This window comes from Myxocyprinus asiaticus, chromosome 15 (genome assembly GCF_019703515.2).
Source record: "Myxocyprinus asiaticus isolate MX2 ecotype Aquarium Trade chromosome 15, UBuf_Myxa_2, whole genome shotgun sequence".
In the NCBI taxonomy this organism is placed as follows: domain Eukaryota; kingdom Metazoa; phylum Chordata; class Actinopteri; order Cypriniformes; family Catostomidae; genus Myxocyprinus; species Myxocyprinus asiaticus.
The window spans coordinates 1,141,257-1,157,500 of record NC_059358.1 but is presented as its reverse complement, the minus strand read 5'-3'; the positions used below and the strand labels follow the sequence as shown (position 1 = coordinate 1,157,500).

General features: G+C 40.1%; 1 protein-coding gene across 2 annotated transcripts in view; it reads left to right on the top strand.

Moving 5' to 3' along the window:
- xrcc1 (X-ray repair complementing defective repair in Chinese hamster cells 1) overlaps window positions 1–14,877 on the top strand; it is a 23,579-nt gene extending 8,702 nt beyond the window's left edge. The window contains exons 9-18 of one of the 2 annotated variants that reach the window (XM_051719239.1): window positions 784–940; window positions 1,516–1,759; window positions 3,120–3,236; window positions 5,924–6,002; window positions 6,233–6,326; window positions 10,528–10,570; window positions 10,948–11,087; window positions 11,169–11,259; window positions 12,623–12,698; window positions 13,857–14,877. In XM_051719239.1, the coding sequence (XP_051575199.1) occupies window positions 784–940; window positions 1,516–1,759; window positions 3,120–3,236; window positions 5,924–6,002; window positions 6,233–6,326; window positions 10,528–10,570; window positions 10,948–11,087; window positions 11,169–11,259; window positions 12,623–12,698; window positions 13,857–13,964 (1,149 nt within the window). In that variant the 3' untranslated portion in view covers window positions 13,965–14,877. Of the gene's footprint in view, window positions 1–783; window positions 941–1,515; window positions 1,760–3,119; window positions 3,237–5,923; window positions 6,003–6,232; window positions 6,327–10,524; window positions 10,571–10,947; window positions 11,088–11,168; window positions 11,260–12,622; window positions 12,699–13,856 lie in introns of both variants that reach the window. The other variant, XM_051719238.1, reaches the window with a different exon arrangement.
- The last annotated feature ends 1,367 nt before the right edge of the window (window positions 14,878–16,244 follow it).

Below are 16,244 nucleotides of genomic sequence, written 5' to 3'. Positions count from 1 at the left end.
AAAACAGAATGCTTAAAATATGTCTCTCTTTTAGGTCAGCTTTAGTCTTCGACTATTTGACTGAATATTCAATTTTATTTCTCCCCAATTTGGAATGCCCAATTCCCAATGTGCCCTAAGTCCTCGTGGTGGTGTAGTGACTCGCCTCAATCCAGGTGGCGGAGGACCAATCTCAGTTGCCTCCGTGTCTGAGACCGTCAATCCGCGCATCTGATAACGTGACTCATTGTGCATGACACCGCGGAGACATAGCACGTGTAGAGACTTCACGCTATTCTCCGCGGCATCCACGCACAACTCACCACATGCCCCACCAAGAGCGAGAACCACATTATAGTGACCATGAGGAGGTTACCCCATGTGACTCTACCCTCCCTAGCAACCTGGCCAATTTGGTTGCTAAGGAGACCTGGCTGGAGTCACTCAGCACACCCTGGATTCAAACTAAGGGGTGGTGGTCAGCGTCAGTACTCGCTGAGCAACCCAGGCCCCCAGTGATGCACATTTTTAACCACATTTGTGTCCTCTAACTAGTGAGCAGCCCATTGTACTTATTAAATTAGCTTCAGCACTTAACTTTCAGCAACATAGATCATAAATCTGGCAGATGGAAGCGCTTGCCACCTGCGATGGATTGTTGAACTTTTATAGCGTCTATACAATTATAATGAAGAAAACTGTGCATCTCAGCAGTGGCTCAGGGAACGTGTGCTGTGAACGACTGCTGCACCTGTTCAGTGTCTCTAGAGCTTCCTAATGTACTTCCTGTTGTGTGTTTGACAGGCTCCTGTGAAGAGGAAGTTTGAGTTCAGTAAAGAGCGTCTGGATGCTGCGGGTCCCCCACCCAAAAAATCCAGCTCCTCCAGCTCCAGTGAACCAAACTCTGCCACCCCGAAAACTAAAGCAAGAACCAGCACAACTCCAACATCCAGCACTAACGGTAACGCAAAGATTATTTGATGTGAATTGATTGGCTGTATTGCAAAGTGAGCTGTTGTTGGGCTGTTTCATATTAGAGAGTATTACTTTAAGGGAACATTCAATGTTCAATACAATCGACAGCATTTGTGACAATGTTGATTACCGCAAAAATGTATTTCGACTCATTCCTCCTTTTCTTTAATAAAAGCACAAATCTGTGTTGCAGTGAGACACTTACAATGGAAGTCAATGGGGTCAATCTGTATAGACACAAGACATAATATGTGTGTTAACATGATTTTACTGTCATAAAATCACTTACTAACCACATCTGTGTGAAGTTATAGCCAATTTAACTTCGTTGCCATGACGACGTAATGCGAAAATCCTAAAACGACTGTAATAATGCAGATTTAAGCAATTTTAGAACTAAAATAATACTTGAGTTGTAACAGAAGAATTATTGTATTGAACCCAGATCACTCCCAGAATGTGTACGATTAGCTTTGTTTCATAGGATGTGTGCAGAATAGATTAAAACATCTATTGCTCAATTCTACTGACATTTCTACTCAACCCTCAAATGTTTTCCAGTGTCTCCAGTACAGAAGAGTCAAGAGAAGAAGCGAGAGACTCCAAAGTCCAAACCAGAGGCAAAACCCAAACCCAAAGCCAAGCCCAAATCTACAGAACTGGTGCCTGTAAACCGCATCATGGAGGGAGTTGTGTTTGTCCTGAGTGGCTTTCAGAACCCGTTCCGTGGAGAGCTGAGGGATAAAGCGCTGGCCATGGGAGCACGATACCGACCCGACTGGACTCCAGACTCAACACACCTCATGTACGGACTGTGAAGCTTTAGTGTCCATTACAGTATAATGAATCTCATGAAACCTGTCAAGAACATGTGCGGGTGGGGCCTGGGTAGCTCAGCGAGTATTGGCACTGACTATCACACCTGGAGTCGCGAGTTCGAATCCAGGGTGTGCTGAGTGACTCCAGCCAGGTCTCCTAAGCAACCAAATTGGCCCGGTTGCTAGGGAGGGTAGAGTCACATGGGGTAACCTCCTCGTGGTCGTGATTAGTGGTTCTCGCTCTCAATGGGGCGTGTGGTAAGTTGTGCGTGGATCGTGGAGAGTAGCATGAGCCTCCACATGCTGTGAGTCTCCGCGGTGTCATGCACAACGAGTCACGTGATAAGATGCACGGATTGACGGTCTCAGAAGCGGAGGCAACTGAGACTTCGTCCTCCACCACCCGGACTGAGGTGAGTAACCGCGCCACCACGAGGACCTACTAAGTAGTGGGAATTGGGCATTCCAAATTGGGAGAAAAGGGGAAAATAATAATAATAATAATAAAAAAAAAAGAACATGTGCAGGTTACATTTCACCCCAGAAATGTATACTGATATAGTTATATATAAATATATATTGTAAGTATTTAAATATTATGGTATAATTTGTTGTACTGCCTTTAATATTTGCTGATTTTAATATAATTAATATGCTAATTTATCACATTGTATCTCATTAGAATACTTTGTTACAGTCCAGGAAAAAAAAGATACAGTATTAAAATACTAGCACGAGTAATAATTTACCATGTTATTGTCGTTAAAGAAAACTAAAAACTAAATAAACATTTTCGTTCACTGAAATAAAAATAAAACTAAGTGGAAAAAGCAATGAAACTGAGATATTTTTTATTTTTCATTTTTTTAATAATAATTGTTCATGCATTGTGCATTTTTTCCATAAGAAATATAGGTTAAAAGGTTGAATTTAAAATTAAAAATGTCAAGTTTTTTTGTTTGTTGTTTTGTTTATGTGTTAGAGTACTCGACTACAATAATGCGAATCACCAATTATAAAATTCCCTAAAAAAACATCAACTTCTGGACTCGTAGTAATGAGAATTTAGACGTAAATGTTCTTAATTGTTGTGAAAATAATGTGACAATGCAAAAAACGTAATGTTCTTAAAAATGGGCTTCATTTTCTTCATGCAAAATAAAATTTCGAATTATTTTTCTTTTGATTTTGGGGTGAAATGTGACCCTTGTTAAGTGTTTTTTCTGTGTAGCTTACCTCACAATATTAAGTATTAGAGAAGCTTGAAGCAGTTGTGTTGTTGTTTAGATGAAATTAGAGTTTGTGTCTCTTTGCATGTAAAATCAGAGGTATTTTTGTCTCCTGCAGCTGTGCGTTTGCCAACACGCCCAAGTACAGTCAAGTGAAAGCGGCCGGAGGCATAATCGTCAGTAAAGAGTGGGTACTGGACTGCCACAAACGAAAAGAGAAGATTTCATACAGACGGTGAGACAAACTGCAGCAGGTTCATACAGAGAGCTTTCATTTCTATTCAAACATTATTGGTTTCCTTTCCACAATCCATAAAATGTATTTATTTAGAGCCAAAAATAAACACGACTTACAAAACCATTTGAAGAATTTTGTAAAGCAGGTTATTCAACAAGAAAAAATGTAGGGCGGGGCTTGATTTTATCCATTGACAATTGCTTGGATGGTGGAAAGTGTCTCAAAAATGTAGGGCTGCACAGTTAATCGGAAAAAAATCGAGAATACAATTGCAGCAATTATATAATCGTTAAAAGTGTCAATTACAGCATTATGTGTGCTCCCATTGCGCTTACATTTTCTACTTACAACATATTTTTGGGGCCGTTGTGTGCATGAATGCAGAGGCAAATCTGATGTGTATAAACTAGTCTTAAGGTATATCAGTAATGCTCAATATCTAAATTATACCGTGCACAATTTATTTAAAATGTGAATAACGCTTTTTGTTTTACATGCAATTAAAATATTAAAGCAATTCAGGAACATAGTTCTCAAGTTGTTTTGATGCATAGCCTTCATAAAGATTATGGCATGCAACTGTCCCACACAAAGTAAGTATTATAATGCAGATTATATTCATTAAAATGAATAAATGCAAAATTACAGTATCAAAGGAAATAATCGGCAATTATGATTTTTGACATAATCGTGCAGCCCTACAAAAATCATAATTGTCAATTATTGGGGGGCCTGGGTATCTCAGCGAGTATTGACGCTGACTATCACCCCTGGAGTTGCGAGTTTGAATCCAGGGCGTGCTGAGTGACTCCAGCCAGGTCTCCTAAGCAACCAAATTAGCCTGGTTGCTAGGGAGGGTAGAGTCACATGGGGTAACCTCCTCGTGGTCGCTATAATGTGGTTCTCGCTCTCAGTGGGGCGCGTGGTGAGTTGTGCGTGGATGCCGTGGAGAATAGCGTGAAGCCTCCACACGCACTACGTCTCCGTGGTAACGCATTCAACAAGCCACGTGATAGCATGCGCGGATTGATGGTCTCGGACACGGAGGCAACTGAGATTCGTCCTCCGCCACCCGGATTGAGGCGAGTCACTACGCCACCACGAGGACCTACAAATTGGGGAGAAAAAAGGGAAAAAAATAAAAAATTAATAATTGTCGATTATTTCTTTGAGAGTGTAAAGCCACATTCACACTTGGGCTGGGTATCGCCAGCCACCTCACGATACGATGCGTGATGTATCGTGATACAGATTCACAAGCTTTCAATCGCGTTGGCACGTGAGAACTGACGCATGTGCGACACACATGGAAGAGCAGCGCTGTACAAGGAACACTAAAAGGTTCGTTGGCTTTAGTTTAGATCTGTATCTATGTGTTTCTTTACTCACAATGGTGTGTTTGTGTGCTCATCCTGGATGTCTTAACCGAGAGGAGAACGTGAGATCACGTCTGTAACATGGCAACGGGAATACGTCACACGAGAGACCACATGACCATAACCTTCTTGTGACGCTTACCGGAAGCGATGATTTAGTTAAAAATACTTAAGTATTTATCTTTTTTTTTTTTTTTTTTTTTTTGCACAAAGTGATCGTATCACTTAAGAAGACATCTCTTGTTGGAGATCTTTAAGTTGTACTACCATTACAATATACGAATGACTTCATTTATCATCTAGTGAATGCGATAGAGCTGCCGGATATATTGAATACTCGCTGTGTATTTGTGATGATTTTGCATTGTTAATGGTGCAAATACATATATAGTTGTGTATCATCCAGCCCTAATGATTCAGCATGGTAGTGTTGCATTATTCAAGTTGTGTGCGTGTATTAGATTAGCAGTCGTCTTATCTCGACGCAGCAGTGTTTTCATGTCCTCTTCGAGTGCCCATCTCAGATTATTTATTCTGTATTTAAAAGCTGCATCTGTCATGGGTAATTAAAGTACCCACTTCCTTTGAAGATGAGGAGGGGGTATCTGTCCACGCACATGCCTCTCATTCTCAAGTGCTGGAGAGCCGATGAAATGTTGATAAAATGGCTCGAGCACAGTCACTGATGGTTTATTTTCTTCCTACACAGTTTAATAAAGCACGTGTGTCAGACTGAGGCATGCAAAATTACAAATTGCGGTGGTTAAAATCAACACAAAATCAAAATAGTCATTATTTACTTCCTTAATTTACATTCCTGGCACAATTCATCAGTGCATGTTATTCCATATTAAAAAATGTTCTTCATAATCTTCAAAATGTTGCAGCTAGTTCCATCACTGAAACAATGTTTCTTTTTTGCTGATGTTACCATTCCTCTTACTTTTCAACCACCTGTCATATAGGGACAGCCTTTGTCATATTAACACTTCTGCAGTTGTTTGTAGGCCCAATATTAATACATTTCAAGGATATTTGTATGATAAACACATTTGGGACTGTAGTTGTTGAAGTCTGTGTGCTGAAGCAAAACCAGTTGAGAACTGTGGATTTACTCCAACTAATCAATTCCAAAAGGATCAAATCAAGTCTTACAGTTAGTATCGTTGAATATCCTGTTTTACTCTGAAATGTCACATTTTACAGGTCAAATGGTTTTTGAACGCTTCGATTTGTTTTTTTGCGTGAGAAGAGACTACAAACCACAATGCTGTTAACTTTCCCTGGAATCCCGTTCTCATTTTCCAGGTATCTCATGGACGGAACCGAATCCAGTTCAGAGAGTGAGGCAAAACCGGATGAGAGCGACGAGGAACCAGAGACTGTGGTAATTGCTTTTTTTTTTTTTTTCTAATCGCTGCTCAAGAAAAGCGTCCAGAGCTCGACAGTGTTCACTTACTTAGCCATGAATAAAAAGAGCGGCGCAACCTTGGTGGAGCGTGCTGTTGCCATGGAGACAGCCTCCCCAGGTTTGACTTCCTGACACGCATTATGCAGCCTGACTCGAAAGCAGGGAAACGAACTGCATAACCAGAGTTTTTCTGCATCCTTCCTTAGAAAACTCCAGAAAAGAAGCAGGTGACCCCAAAAAAACAGCCGATCAAGACGGAGGAAGATGAGTATGGAGGATCAACAGATGAAGAAGGCCCAGGTAAGGACTGATGAGTAGAGTAGAACAGAATAATGAAAATGTTTCCAAAATTAAATGTTTTAAAAATGTAATAACGGGGGCCTGGGTAGCTCAGCGAGTCACGAGTTCGAATCCAGGGTGTGCTGAGTGACTCCAGTCAGGTCTCCTAAGCAACCAAATTGGCCCGGTTGCTAGGGAGGGTAGAGTCACATGGGGTATCCTCCTCGTGGTCGTGATTAGTGGTTCTCGCTCTCAATGGGGCGTGTGGTAAGTTGTGCGTGGATCGTGGAGAGTAGCATGAGCCTCCACATGCTGTGAGTCTCCGCGGTGTCATGCACAACGAGTCACGTGATAAGATGCGCGGATTGACGGTCTCAGAAGCGGAGGCAACTGAGACTTGTCCTCCGCCACCCAGATTGAGGTGAGTAACCGCACCACCACGAGGACCTACTAAGTAGTGGGAATTGGGCATTCCAAATTGGGAGAAAAGGGAATAAAAAACAAAAAAAATGTATAACATGTTTGGTTAACTATTTAACAAAACAGATAGTTCTGACTCTGCATTTTGATTGGATGAGCAGTGCTATAATCCATTGTAAGATGCAGATAAACACATATTAGTTTCTTCAGCTGGACGATCATGGTGCTGGCAACACCAATGTCAGGGGTTCGATTCCAATGTATGTATCCAATGTACTAACGTATGCTAGTAACATGTATTCCTTGAATGCACTGTAAGTCACATTGAATAAAAGCGTCTGCCAAATGCATTAATGTATATTAATGTGGCAAGTTGCTTGGCAACCATAAACAGCCTACAGTTAGACTATTGAACTATATTACTTGGTGGAAATGTGTTTATTCCGATTGTTTATAAGTTTATTTATTGAATATCAAGAGTGTTATACCGTAGTGCTTTCGATGTTCTTTGATAAAAATAAAAAAAAGGCTTATTGTAGTTCACATATTTAAATTGACGTATTTTAAATGTCACTTGTTATCTGACGATCCCTCTTTGACACATTACACATGGTAAGGTGAATTGTGCTTGTAGAGGCTGTGTCCGATTCAGTGTCAGAAATTAACTTTTCCATAAAGGGGCAATAATTGCCCCCAGGATTTTCATGGGCATTTTTTCTAAACGTATAAAAACAAGGTTCCCATGCATCCTGGAAAACCTGGAATTTTGCAACACAGTTTTCCAGTTATGGAGCACACCTAAATGTGCTTCAAAATGAATGTGTGAAGCCGGCCGCTCATACGCTGAAAACACCTCATCATGATCATCACACGCTGTGTGTGTGTAGTAGATGACAGTGAGTGGAGCACTCTGAAGTGACAGAATATATATTTATTTATAGCATTTTTGGGTTTAATAATCACACTGGGACATGTAGAGAACTGCTTACCTGGAGGTGAGAAACTGCCATCAAAAACACAGAAACACCAAAATAAATGTTTGTGTTAAATGTACGTGTGAAATGGGTAGATCATGTTTAATGTAATTAAATAATAATAACAATTATGATGTATTAAAGCAATATCTCACATCTGTTGTGCAGCACTTTAGCTGATAAAAATATCTCCAGTGTCGTTTCTGATTATGATATGAGGATTTTGTAGAAAAGCTATTCATTTGATAAAAAGAGTTACATTTTATGTTTAAAAATTGTATTTATTTATTTAACCCCCTTTTCTCCCAATTTGGAATGCCCAATTCCCACTACTTAGTAGGTCCTCGTGGTGGCGCGGTTACTCACCTCAATCTGGGTGGCGGAGGACAAGTCTCAGTTGCCTCCGCTTCTGAGACCGTCAATCCGTGCATCTTATCACGTGACTCGTTGTGCATGACACCGCGGAGACTCACAGCATGTGGAGGCTCATGCTACTCTCCGCGATCCACACACAACTTACCACACGCCCCATTGAGAGCGAGAACCACTAATCACGACCATGAGGAAGTTACCCCATGTGACTCTACCCTCCCTAGCAACCGGGCCAATTTGGTTGCTTAGGAGACCTGGCTGGAGTCACTCAGCACACCCTGGATTCGAACTCGTGACTCCAGGTGTGATAGCGTCAGTACTCGCTGAGATACCCAGACCCCGACAATGTCTGCTTATTAAACATATTCAGTTAACGACCGTGCATGGGGTCCCTTTCACTCCGTGACACGTCATTACGAGGGAGGAGACGTGCAGGTCGCCTTAATGAAGTGCGTGTAAAGCAGTGCTCCGATCAATCAGAAAAATAAAAACCGGAGGGCAGTAGGAGAGGGATATGATTGGAGAGGCGCGACAGACACTTGCCCCGAGCAGTCGCTGAGAGGAGACTTGGTCATGTTTCTCATTTATATGTAAATTTAGGAGCCACAAGAGCTGCGAAGAGCAAACCTCGCTCCTCATGGATGTGTTTATGCAACTAAAAGCCATTCATTTTAGGAAAATGATGATTTGTTGTCTGTAAACGCTGCTTCATCATCATCATCATCATGCATCATCCAGTATTGATTTTACTGCACTGTTTATATCACCGTAGATATATTTGCACGGCTATCGGTAGGCTGAAGTGTTTCTCACTCAGTATTTTTATCTTGTTTTCCAGTAAAAATATTTAAACATCTTTATAACACGATAGATTTACTTGAGAAGAAAAGTTGTGTAAGATAATAAGACTTTGAACTGGATTTGATTTTCAGGGGCATTTTACCTTTTATGAGGGCTTTCTTTTGACCATTTAAAGGAATGTTCCGGGTTCAATTGACAGCATTTGTGTCATAATGTTGATTACCACAAAAATTTATTTCGACTCGTTCCTCCTTTTCTTTATAAAAGCACAAACGTGTGTTCCAGTGAGACACTTACAATGGAAGTCAATGGGGTCAATAATCTGTAAACATTAAAATACTCACTGTTTCAAAAGTATAGACACAAGACGTAAACAATATGTGTGTGTGTGTGTGTGTGTGTTAACATGATTTTAGTGAGTTAGTTATAGCATTATTACAACTTCGTTGCCATGACAACGTAATCCTGTAATGCCACAAAAACGATGTGTAACAGGTAATGTTTGGGCAAGGAGGAGGCGGGAACCGGCTAAACAGACAACGTAAAGTTTAATGATGAAACTCAACATAAAACAAACATAAACAAACACAGACACGCATGCAACGTGGACGCATGCGTCTCTCTCGAACTGGCACCTCCGGCTCGTCTTTATCCCTCTCCTGGCTGATTAGCCTGATTCAGGGCCGGCCATGTGTCCTCACGACCCGGCCCCGCCCTGTTCCTCGTCACACTTACCTCGTTACATTGGTGCCGAAACACGGGAGGGAGGAGGGATGCGCTGTCGCAGAGTCACGGAGGGGTCCCTGCCGGCCACCGAGAGCCGAAGGAAGTGCTGCCGTCCGCCAAAGAAGGGGAAACCCACAGCATGACGCACTCCCCTCCCTTCCTGGAGACGGGGCCTTGCCCTTCCGGCCGTGCCTGCCGGCAGGTCTTCCACACCTTTTGGGTCCTGGGAGAGATGAGGGCAGGGAAAGAGCGAAGCGGAGCGACAGAGAGAGTGGAGAGAGAAAACTTGTCCGCCGGCTCCCGGACGTGCTGTCGCCCGGTCCTCAACCGCTCGCTCCTCCCCCGGCAGACGGCAGCGAGTCCTCTGGCCCCTGGCGGACGGAACCGCTCTTCCCCTTCTTTGGCGGATGGCAGCACTTCCTTCGGCTCTCAGCGGGCGGCAGGGACCCCTCCATCCCCAGGCAGACGGCCGTGGCTGCTCCCCTGGCGGATGGCAGCGGCAAGGACTCCGCGCATCCGTCCTCCCTCCCGGGTTTCGGCACCAATGTTACGAGGTAAGGTGGGCAACAAACATAAACAGACACACATGCAACGCGGCCGTGTGCTTCTCTGTCTCTCAAACTGGCACCTCCGGCTCATCTTTATCCCCCTCCCGGCTGATTAGCCCAATTTAGGGCCGGCCATGTGTCCTCACGACCTGGACCCACCCTCCTCCTTATCATCACGATGATTTAAACAACTTTACAGCTCAAATAATACATGAGTTTTTATAAAGATATTATTTACAGAATTTTCTACAGTATAGAATATTTTTGTGTTGAATTTCCTGCTAAAATAACTACATTGTGATGTATATCTATCGTTATATAAAATTACCGTACCATAATGTAAATGTTGTAATACTTCTATTTGGTTCTTTTCTGCAGCAGCAGATGACGAGTCTGGTATGGACACTGAAGATGAGCTAAACAGGTAACGAGCCTTCAGATGCTGTTAACACATTCCCAACACAACGACATTATCTGTTAATTAACATTCTCATACGACTTGTAATTGTCCTTCGATGTTTCCCGTTCGTGCTCCCTCACGATTTTTTTTGATATTCTCATTACTCAGCATGTTGAATAATGTGGTCTAATCACCCCTGTGACCCCCCCCAGGCTTTATTGATCAGGGTCAAAGTGCAAACCTGCAGCGTTTTCAGTTTGTGTAATACAAGTTACCCTCGTTCTTTCTGCTAAAAAAGACTTGTATACTTAAACCATTACACAGATTCAAATAGTTTTCAGTTTTCAGAAAAGTTCTAAAGGGGTTTTTCATGCCCTTTTGTTTCTGTTGTATTGTTTCAGGGTGGAGATGGAGAGCAGGAGGAAAAAAGCAATGAGGGAAAGCACCAGCGATGGGAAAGATGAAGATCCGTACGGCGGCTCTACTGATGAGAACACAGACGCCGAGGAAGAGGAGGATAAACCCATCCCTGAACTGCCAGGTCTGACTCACCACCCTGTTTCACCTGGATGTGCAGGTCTCACATTTTTACAGAGTGTTTACCGAGTCTTTTGTCTTTCAGACTTTTTAACAGGAAAGTGCTTCTATCTCTACGGCAAGTTCCCTGACAACCAGAAAAGGCAACTTCAGCGCTACATCATTGCCTTCAATGGGTAAAAGAGACACACACATTCAGAAGCGGGGATTCCATTCACCTGTATTTATGCATATTTTGGGGGTATCACGTAAAAACTGCTGAATGAAAACGGCAAGATGCGAATAAAAACCGTATCGATAAGAAGACATTAGCATAAACTGCAATGGAAACACATTTTCCAAATAAACTCTATAAAACACTCTTGTTTGATAATGAAATTACTTCTTTGATGCGCATCGGTAAAAAGATGACATGCGCATATTAAAGGGACAGTTCACACAGAAATAAAAATTCTCTCATCATTTACTTACCCTCATGCCATCCCAGATGTGTATGACTTTCTTTCTTCTGCAGAACACAAATGAAGATTTTTAGAAGAATATCTCAGCTCTGTAGGTCCATACAATGCAAGTGAATGGTGACCAGAACTTTGAAGCTCCAAAAAGCACATAAAGGCAGCATAAAAGTAATCCATAAGACTCCAGTGGTTTAATCCATGTCTTCAGAAGTGATATGATAGATGTGGGTGAGAAACAGGTCAATATTTAAGTCTTTTTTTTTACTAAAAATTCTCCTCCCTGACCAGTAGGGGGCGATATGCACAAAGAATGCGAATTGACAAAAACAAAAGAAGAAAAATGTGAAAGTGAAAATGTATATTTATAGTAAAAAAAGACTTAAATATTGATCTGTTTCTCACCCACACCTCTCATATCACTTCTGAAGACATGGATTAAACCACTGGAGTCTTATGGATTACTTTTATGCTGCCTTTATGTGCTTTTTAGAGCTTCAATGTTCTGGTCACCATTCACTTGCATTGTATGGACCTACAGAGCTGAAATATTCTTCTAAAAATCTTCATTTGTGTTCTGCAGAAGAAAGAAAGTCACACACATCTGGGATGACATGAGGGTGAGTAAATGATGAGAGAATTTTCATTTCTGTGTGAACTGTCCCTTTAATATGCTCATGTGTCTTTTTACTATCAAAAGTGTCATTTTGTTAGCAAACAAGAGTGTTTTATCTGTGTGCTCTTAACTGCAAGCATTTTATTAAATGTAATATAGAATTACAGTTGCTACAATTTCCCCAGATGTGATGATTTTGTTCTCCTGAACACATGGGGTGGAAAAGCAGCTTTATTTGCCTGTTGTTTTTGCGATATTCTGATTTTTTTGCATGAATTAAATTCTCACCTTGATAGAAACATGGCTAGAGATGTGCAAGAGAGTGATGTTTTGCAACTGAGTGTCTGTCGGATGTGTAATCCGATATGAAATGACACAAGCAGCGTTTCAGAGTGCTGATTGAGAGGATGTACTGTAGGTGCAGCGTGACCAATCAAATGCTCTGATATGTTTGATTGTCCCTCTCAGAGCTGTTGAAGACTACATGAGTGAGAAGGTCCAGTTTGTCATCACCAGTCAGGGATGGGACGAAACATTTGAGGATGTGAGTGGCTTTCCTTTCAAAACTGCTTTTGCATTCATTCATCCACACAGAGCAGTGTCTAGGTAGTGTTTTTGTAGGTATTTGTAAGTATTGCATACTTTCAGTATCGTATTGGGTTTTTTTTTTTCACCTTTTTTTATCGTCAGCCAGGTGACAATCGTTAGTCTGATCTTTTAGTAAAGTACTAACAGCACACTTCATGAAGCATGCAGCACATACAGACTAATAAGTCATGTAGCAACCTGCTTTTCCCGGACGTGTGAAGCTGCCGTCAAAAACATACAAAGTGAAAGAGCTTCACTTGGTTTTCTGCCAAAATAAAAGCTCCATTTAAATGGGGAAAAAACAACAGAAATATATTACTGAAGTATAGTTATGTAATATTCACTGTAATAATAAAAATGATAATAATAAATCAATAATAATTGTATTACATTTAAGCTCTGTTGTGCAGCACTTTATTTGACAAAAATGACTCCAATGTTTTTTAAATTGTGCTGTGAGGAGAAGTATACAGTTAACTTATATTATAAAAATAATGCAGTGTTATGTTGAAAATGATCATTCTATTTTCATTTGATTAAAGTTTTTTTAATTCATTTATTTAGACCCCCTGTTGATGATAAAATTGAATTAAACCGTTGATGAGGAATTAAGAAATTTAAGAAAAATTAAAAAGTAAAATTTGTGAAAAAATAAAGAATAAAAAAAAGAGTAAAATACTGTCAATTATTATTAAAAATAGAATAGTATTTTTGTTTTATTTAAAAAAATATTTTTTTATTAAATCAAAAATATGTATTTATTTATTTATTTATTTTTGATAATTTTGTGACCGCTAAAAATGACTTTTTTGATTAACAGTTCCTGAAACATAAAAAACAATCCTCAAATAGTTACTGTAGTTTTACAGTATTGTGATTGAAAACTGCAACATTGCAAAAAAAAACAAGACGATCCCTATCCCTAACATCCCTATCCCTTTTGTCATTCATTGCTTTTAAAAGAATGTGAATTTGAAAGAAATAATGATTCCAGATCTGATTCTTTCAAACCGAAAGTCTTTTCAAGCCATTCCTGTGATCTCTCTAGCTTTTTAAATGTCAAGGTTCTTTCTTTTCATCTTTTTCTCTCTCTGTTCTGTCTTTTCTTTTACAGGCTTTGATGGAAAATGGAAATCTGAGCTTTGTAAAGCCTTCCTGGATATTTGCCATCAATGACCGGCAGAAGATGTTGCCGTACCAGCCCTACACTGTTGTTCCTTGAGAGAGCTTTTGTAATCAGATGATTTCTTGCTTTTTAAAAGCACACCGATTGATTGTAGCCTTGACCTGAGCTGAGCTGTATTACAGGAATAGTTCAGGCAAAAATGAGAATTCTGTCATTATTTACGCACCCTCAAATTGTTCAAAACCTGTATGACATTCTTCCTTGGAACACAAAAGGAGATGCTGTTTTCCATACAAGTGTCCAAAAAGCAATATAAAAGCAGTCCTTATGACTCCATGTCTTCTGAAGTGTTACAATAGCTTTTTATGAGGAAAAGACCTAAATTTAAGTCGTTATTCACTGAAAATCTTACCATCTGCTATGCTGCTGTTTACTGAATTAATCGCCATCCACTTTCTTTATTTGGCTTTTATGTTCCACTGAAGAAAGTCATGTGGGTAAAAACCTGATTTTGGATCTGACTTTTACAGAGCATAGTTACTGAATATGTATTTTCACACATACTGTCAATTATTGATTAGCTGATCCATATTCATATCGCTTGCCCTCATTATCGCTTAACCCCCAGCCAGATGTTTCAGCGTTTTTATGTGTGGTCTGTATTATTAATATCTGATGAATATTCAAAAGAGTGCATTATTTAAAACAGTCTCAAGAAGCACCTGAAATTAATATTGCTGTAAAATGAGTTATGTTTATTGGAGATTAGGTGCTTATGTTGGGTAAACTCTCATATATATATATTTTTTAAGTAGTCTATTTTCTTGAATGTCCTGAAAGTATTTAATATTTTATGGGACACCTTCATGATGCATCATTTTTCATTTGAAACCTCTTTTTTGTGTGTCTCAATGTGTATGAACTTGGTTTGTTTCCTTTTTTAATGCAGTTATTCGTTTGAAGTTCTGGTTTAAAGCAGTTTCATAATAAAGCTTTGAAAATACTTACACAGGCGGTTTATGAAGTCAGATTGAGGTTTGGATTGTGACACTTTCTGAAGGATTTCGAATCCTTTACTGAAGACTTGCTCAAAACTTTGGAGTGATCTAATACAGGGATCCTACAATCATGGAAAACCTTGAAATATTATAGAATTTGTTAGAATTGTGCTTTCAATAGGCCGTCATATTTCCAAAACCAGCTTGACCATCTTAGCTGGTTTGCTGCTGGTCCAAACTGGTCTACCAGCTAATAACCATCTAATACTACTCGGCTAGGGGGGGAAAGTTTAAACCAGTCTGGCTGGTGGATAGCTATTGTTCCAGCCGGGTCAAGATGGTTTGGCTAGTCTAATTTGCTGGTTTTAAAGGGGTCTTGGGCACTTGAGTCAGCTGGTCAGGTTGGGAGACTATGCACTGTACAAAATTTGATGGTAAAATACCGGCAGCTGTGGTTGCCAGAAATTTACCGTAAAAAATACGGTGACCTTGTTTCAGGCTTTACGGGATGTAATTTTGATGCCTGTATATTTTACGGTTCACTACCATTTATATTATTCAATAAAATGCAGTTGATATACTAACCTTCTGGAACTATAAAAGTCTGGTTTTCACTTTAAAAATATATTGTTAATCACCGTTGTTACTACAAAAGGCCACATGATGTAATAAACATGAACTAAACTACAGGGTGGCCCAAAAAAAGAAACCGGGGCCACTATGTTTGATTGCTCGTATCTTAAAAATGCATAAAGGCGTATGTACGATTTTTGCCGTGCTTCTACAACTTTTTGTAAACGGCAAAATGATGTCACTGTGATGTCATCATTAGCAACAACTTGCTACAAATAAGTCACTTTTGGTTTTGGGCATACTTTTATTAACATGGTGAGTATGCTTAATAAGGTTGGTTTACAAACTACTAAACTTTTGAACTGTGATAGAGGAGTACGTCAAGGTTGCCCAATTTCCCCTATTATCGATTAACACTTGTTACGATTAGCACACTTCCAGTTTAAAAGATATTTCTATATTTGGTAAAGAAATTAAAATATCTCGAGCCGATGACACAACTTCTTAAAGACAAAAGTCAGATTCTCATGAGTGTTTTATATTATTAAATCTTCTTCTGAAGCCTCAGGCTTATACTTAAATGTATCAAAGTTTGAATTATTTCGTTTTTATGATACCAAACAATTATTTATGGAAAATATACCTGTGAAAGGCCGTAGTAAGTACCTGCGGATTTACCTTACCAAAGAGGTTGATACGCCAGCAACTTTTGGGGACAGTTTGGACTGCTGATAGGATTATTGGTTGCCCCCTGCCCTCTCTTCAAGAACTATACACTTCCAGAGTGAGGAAAAGGGCTGGAAAA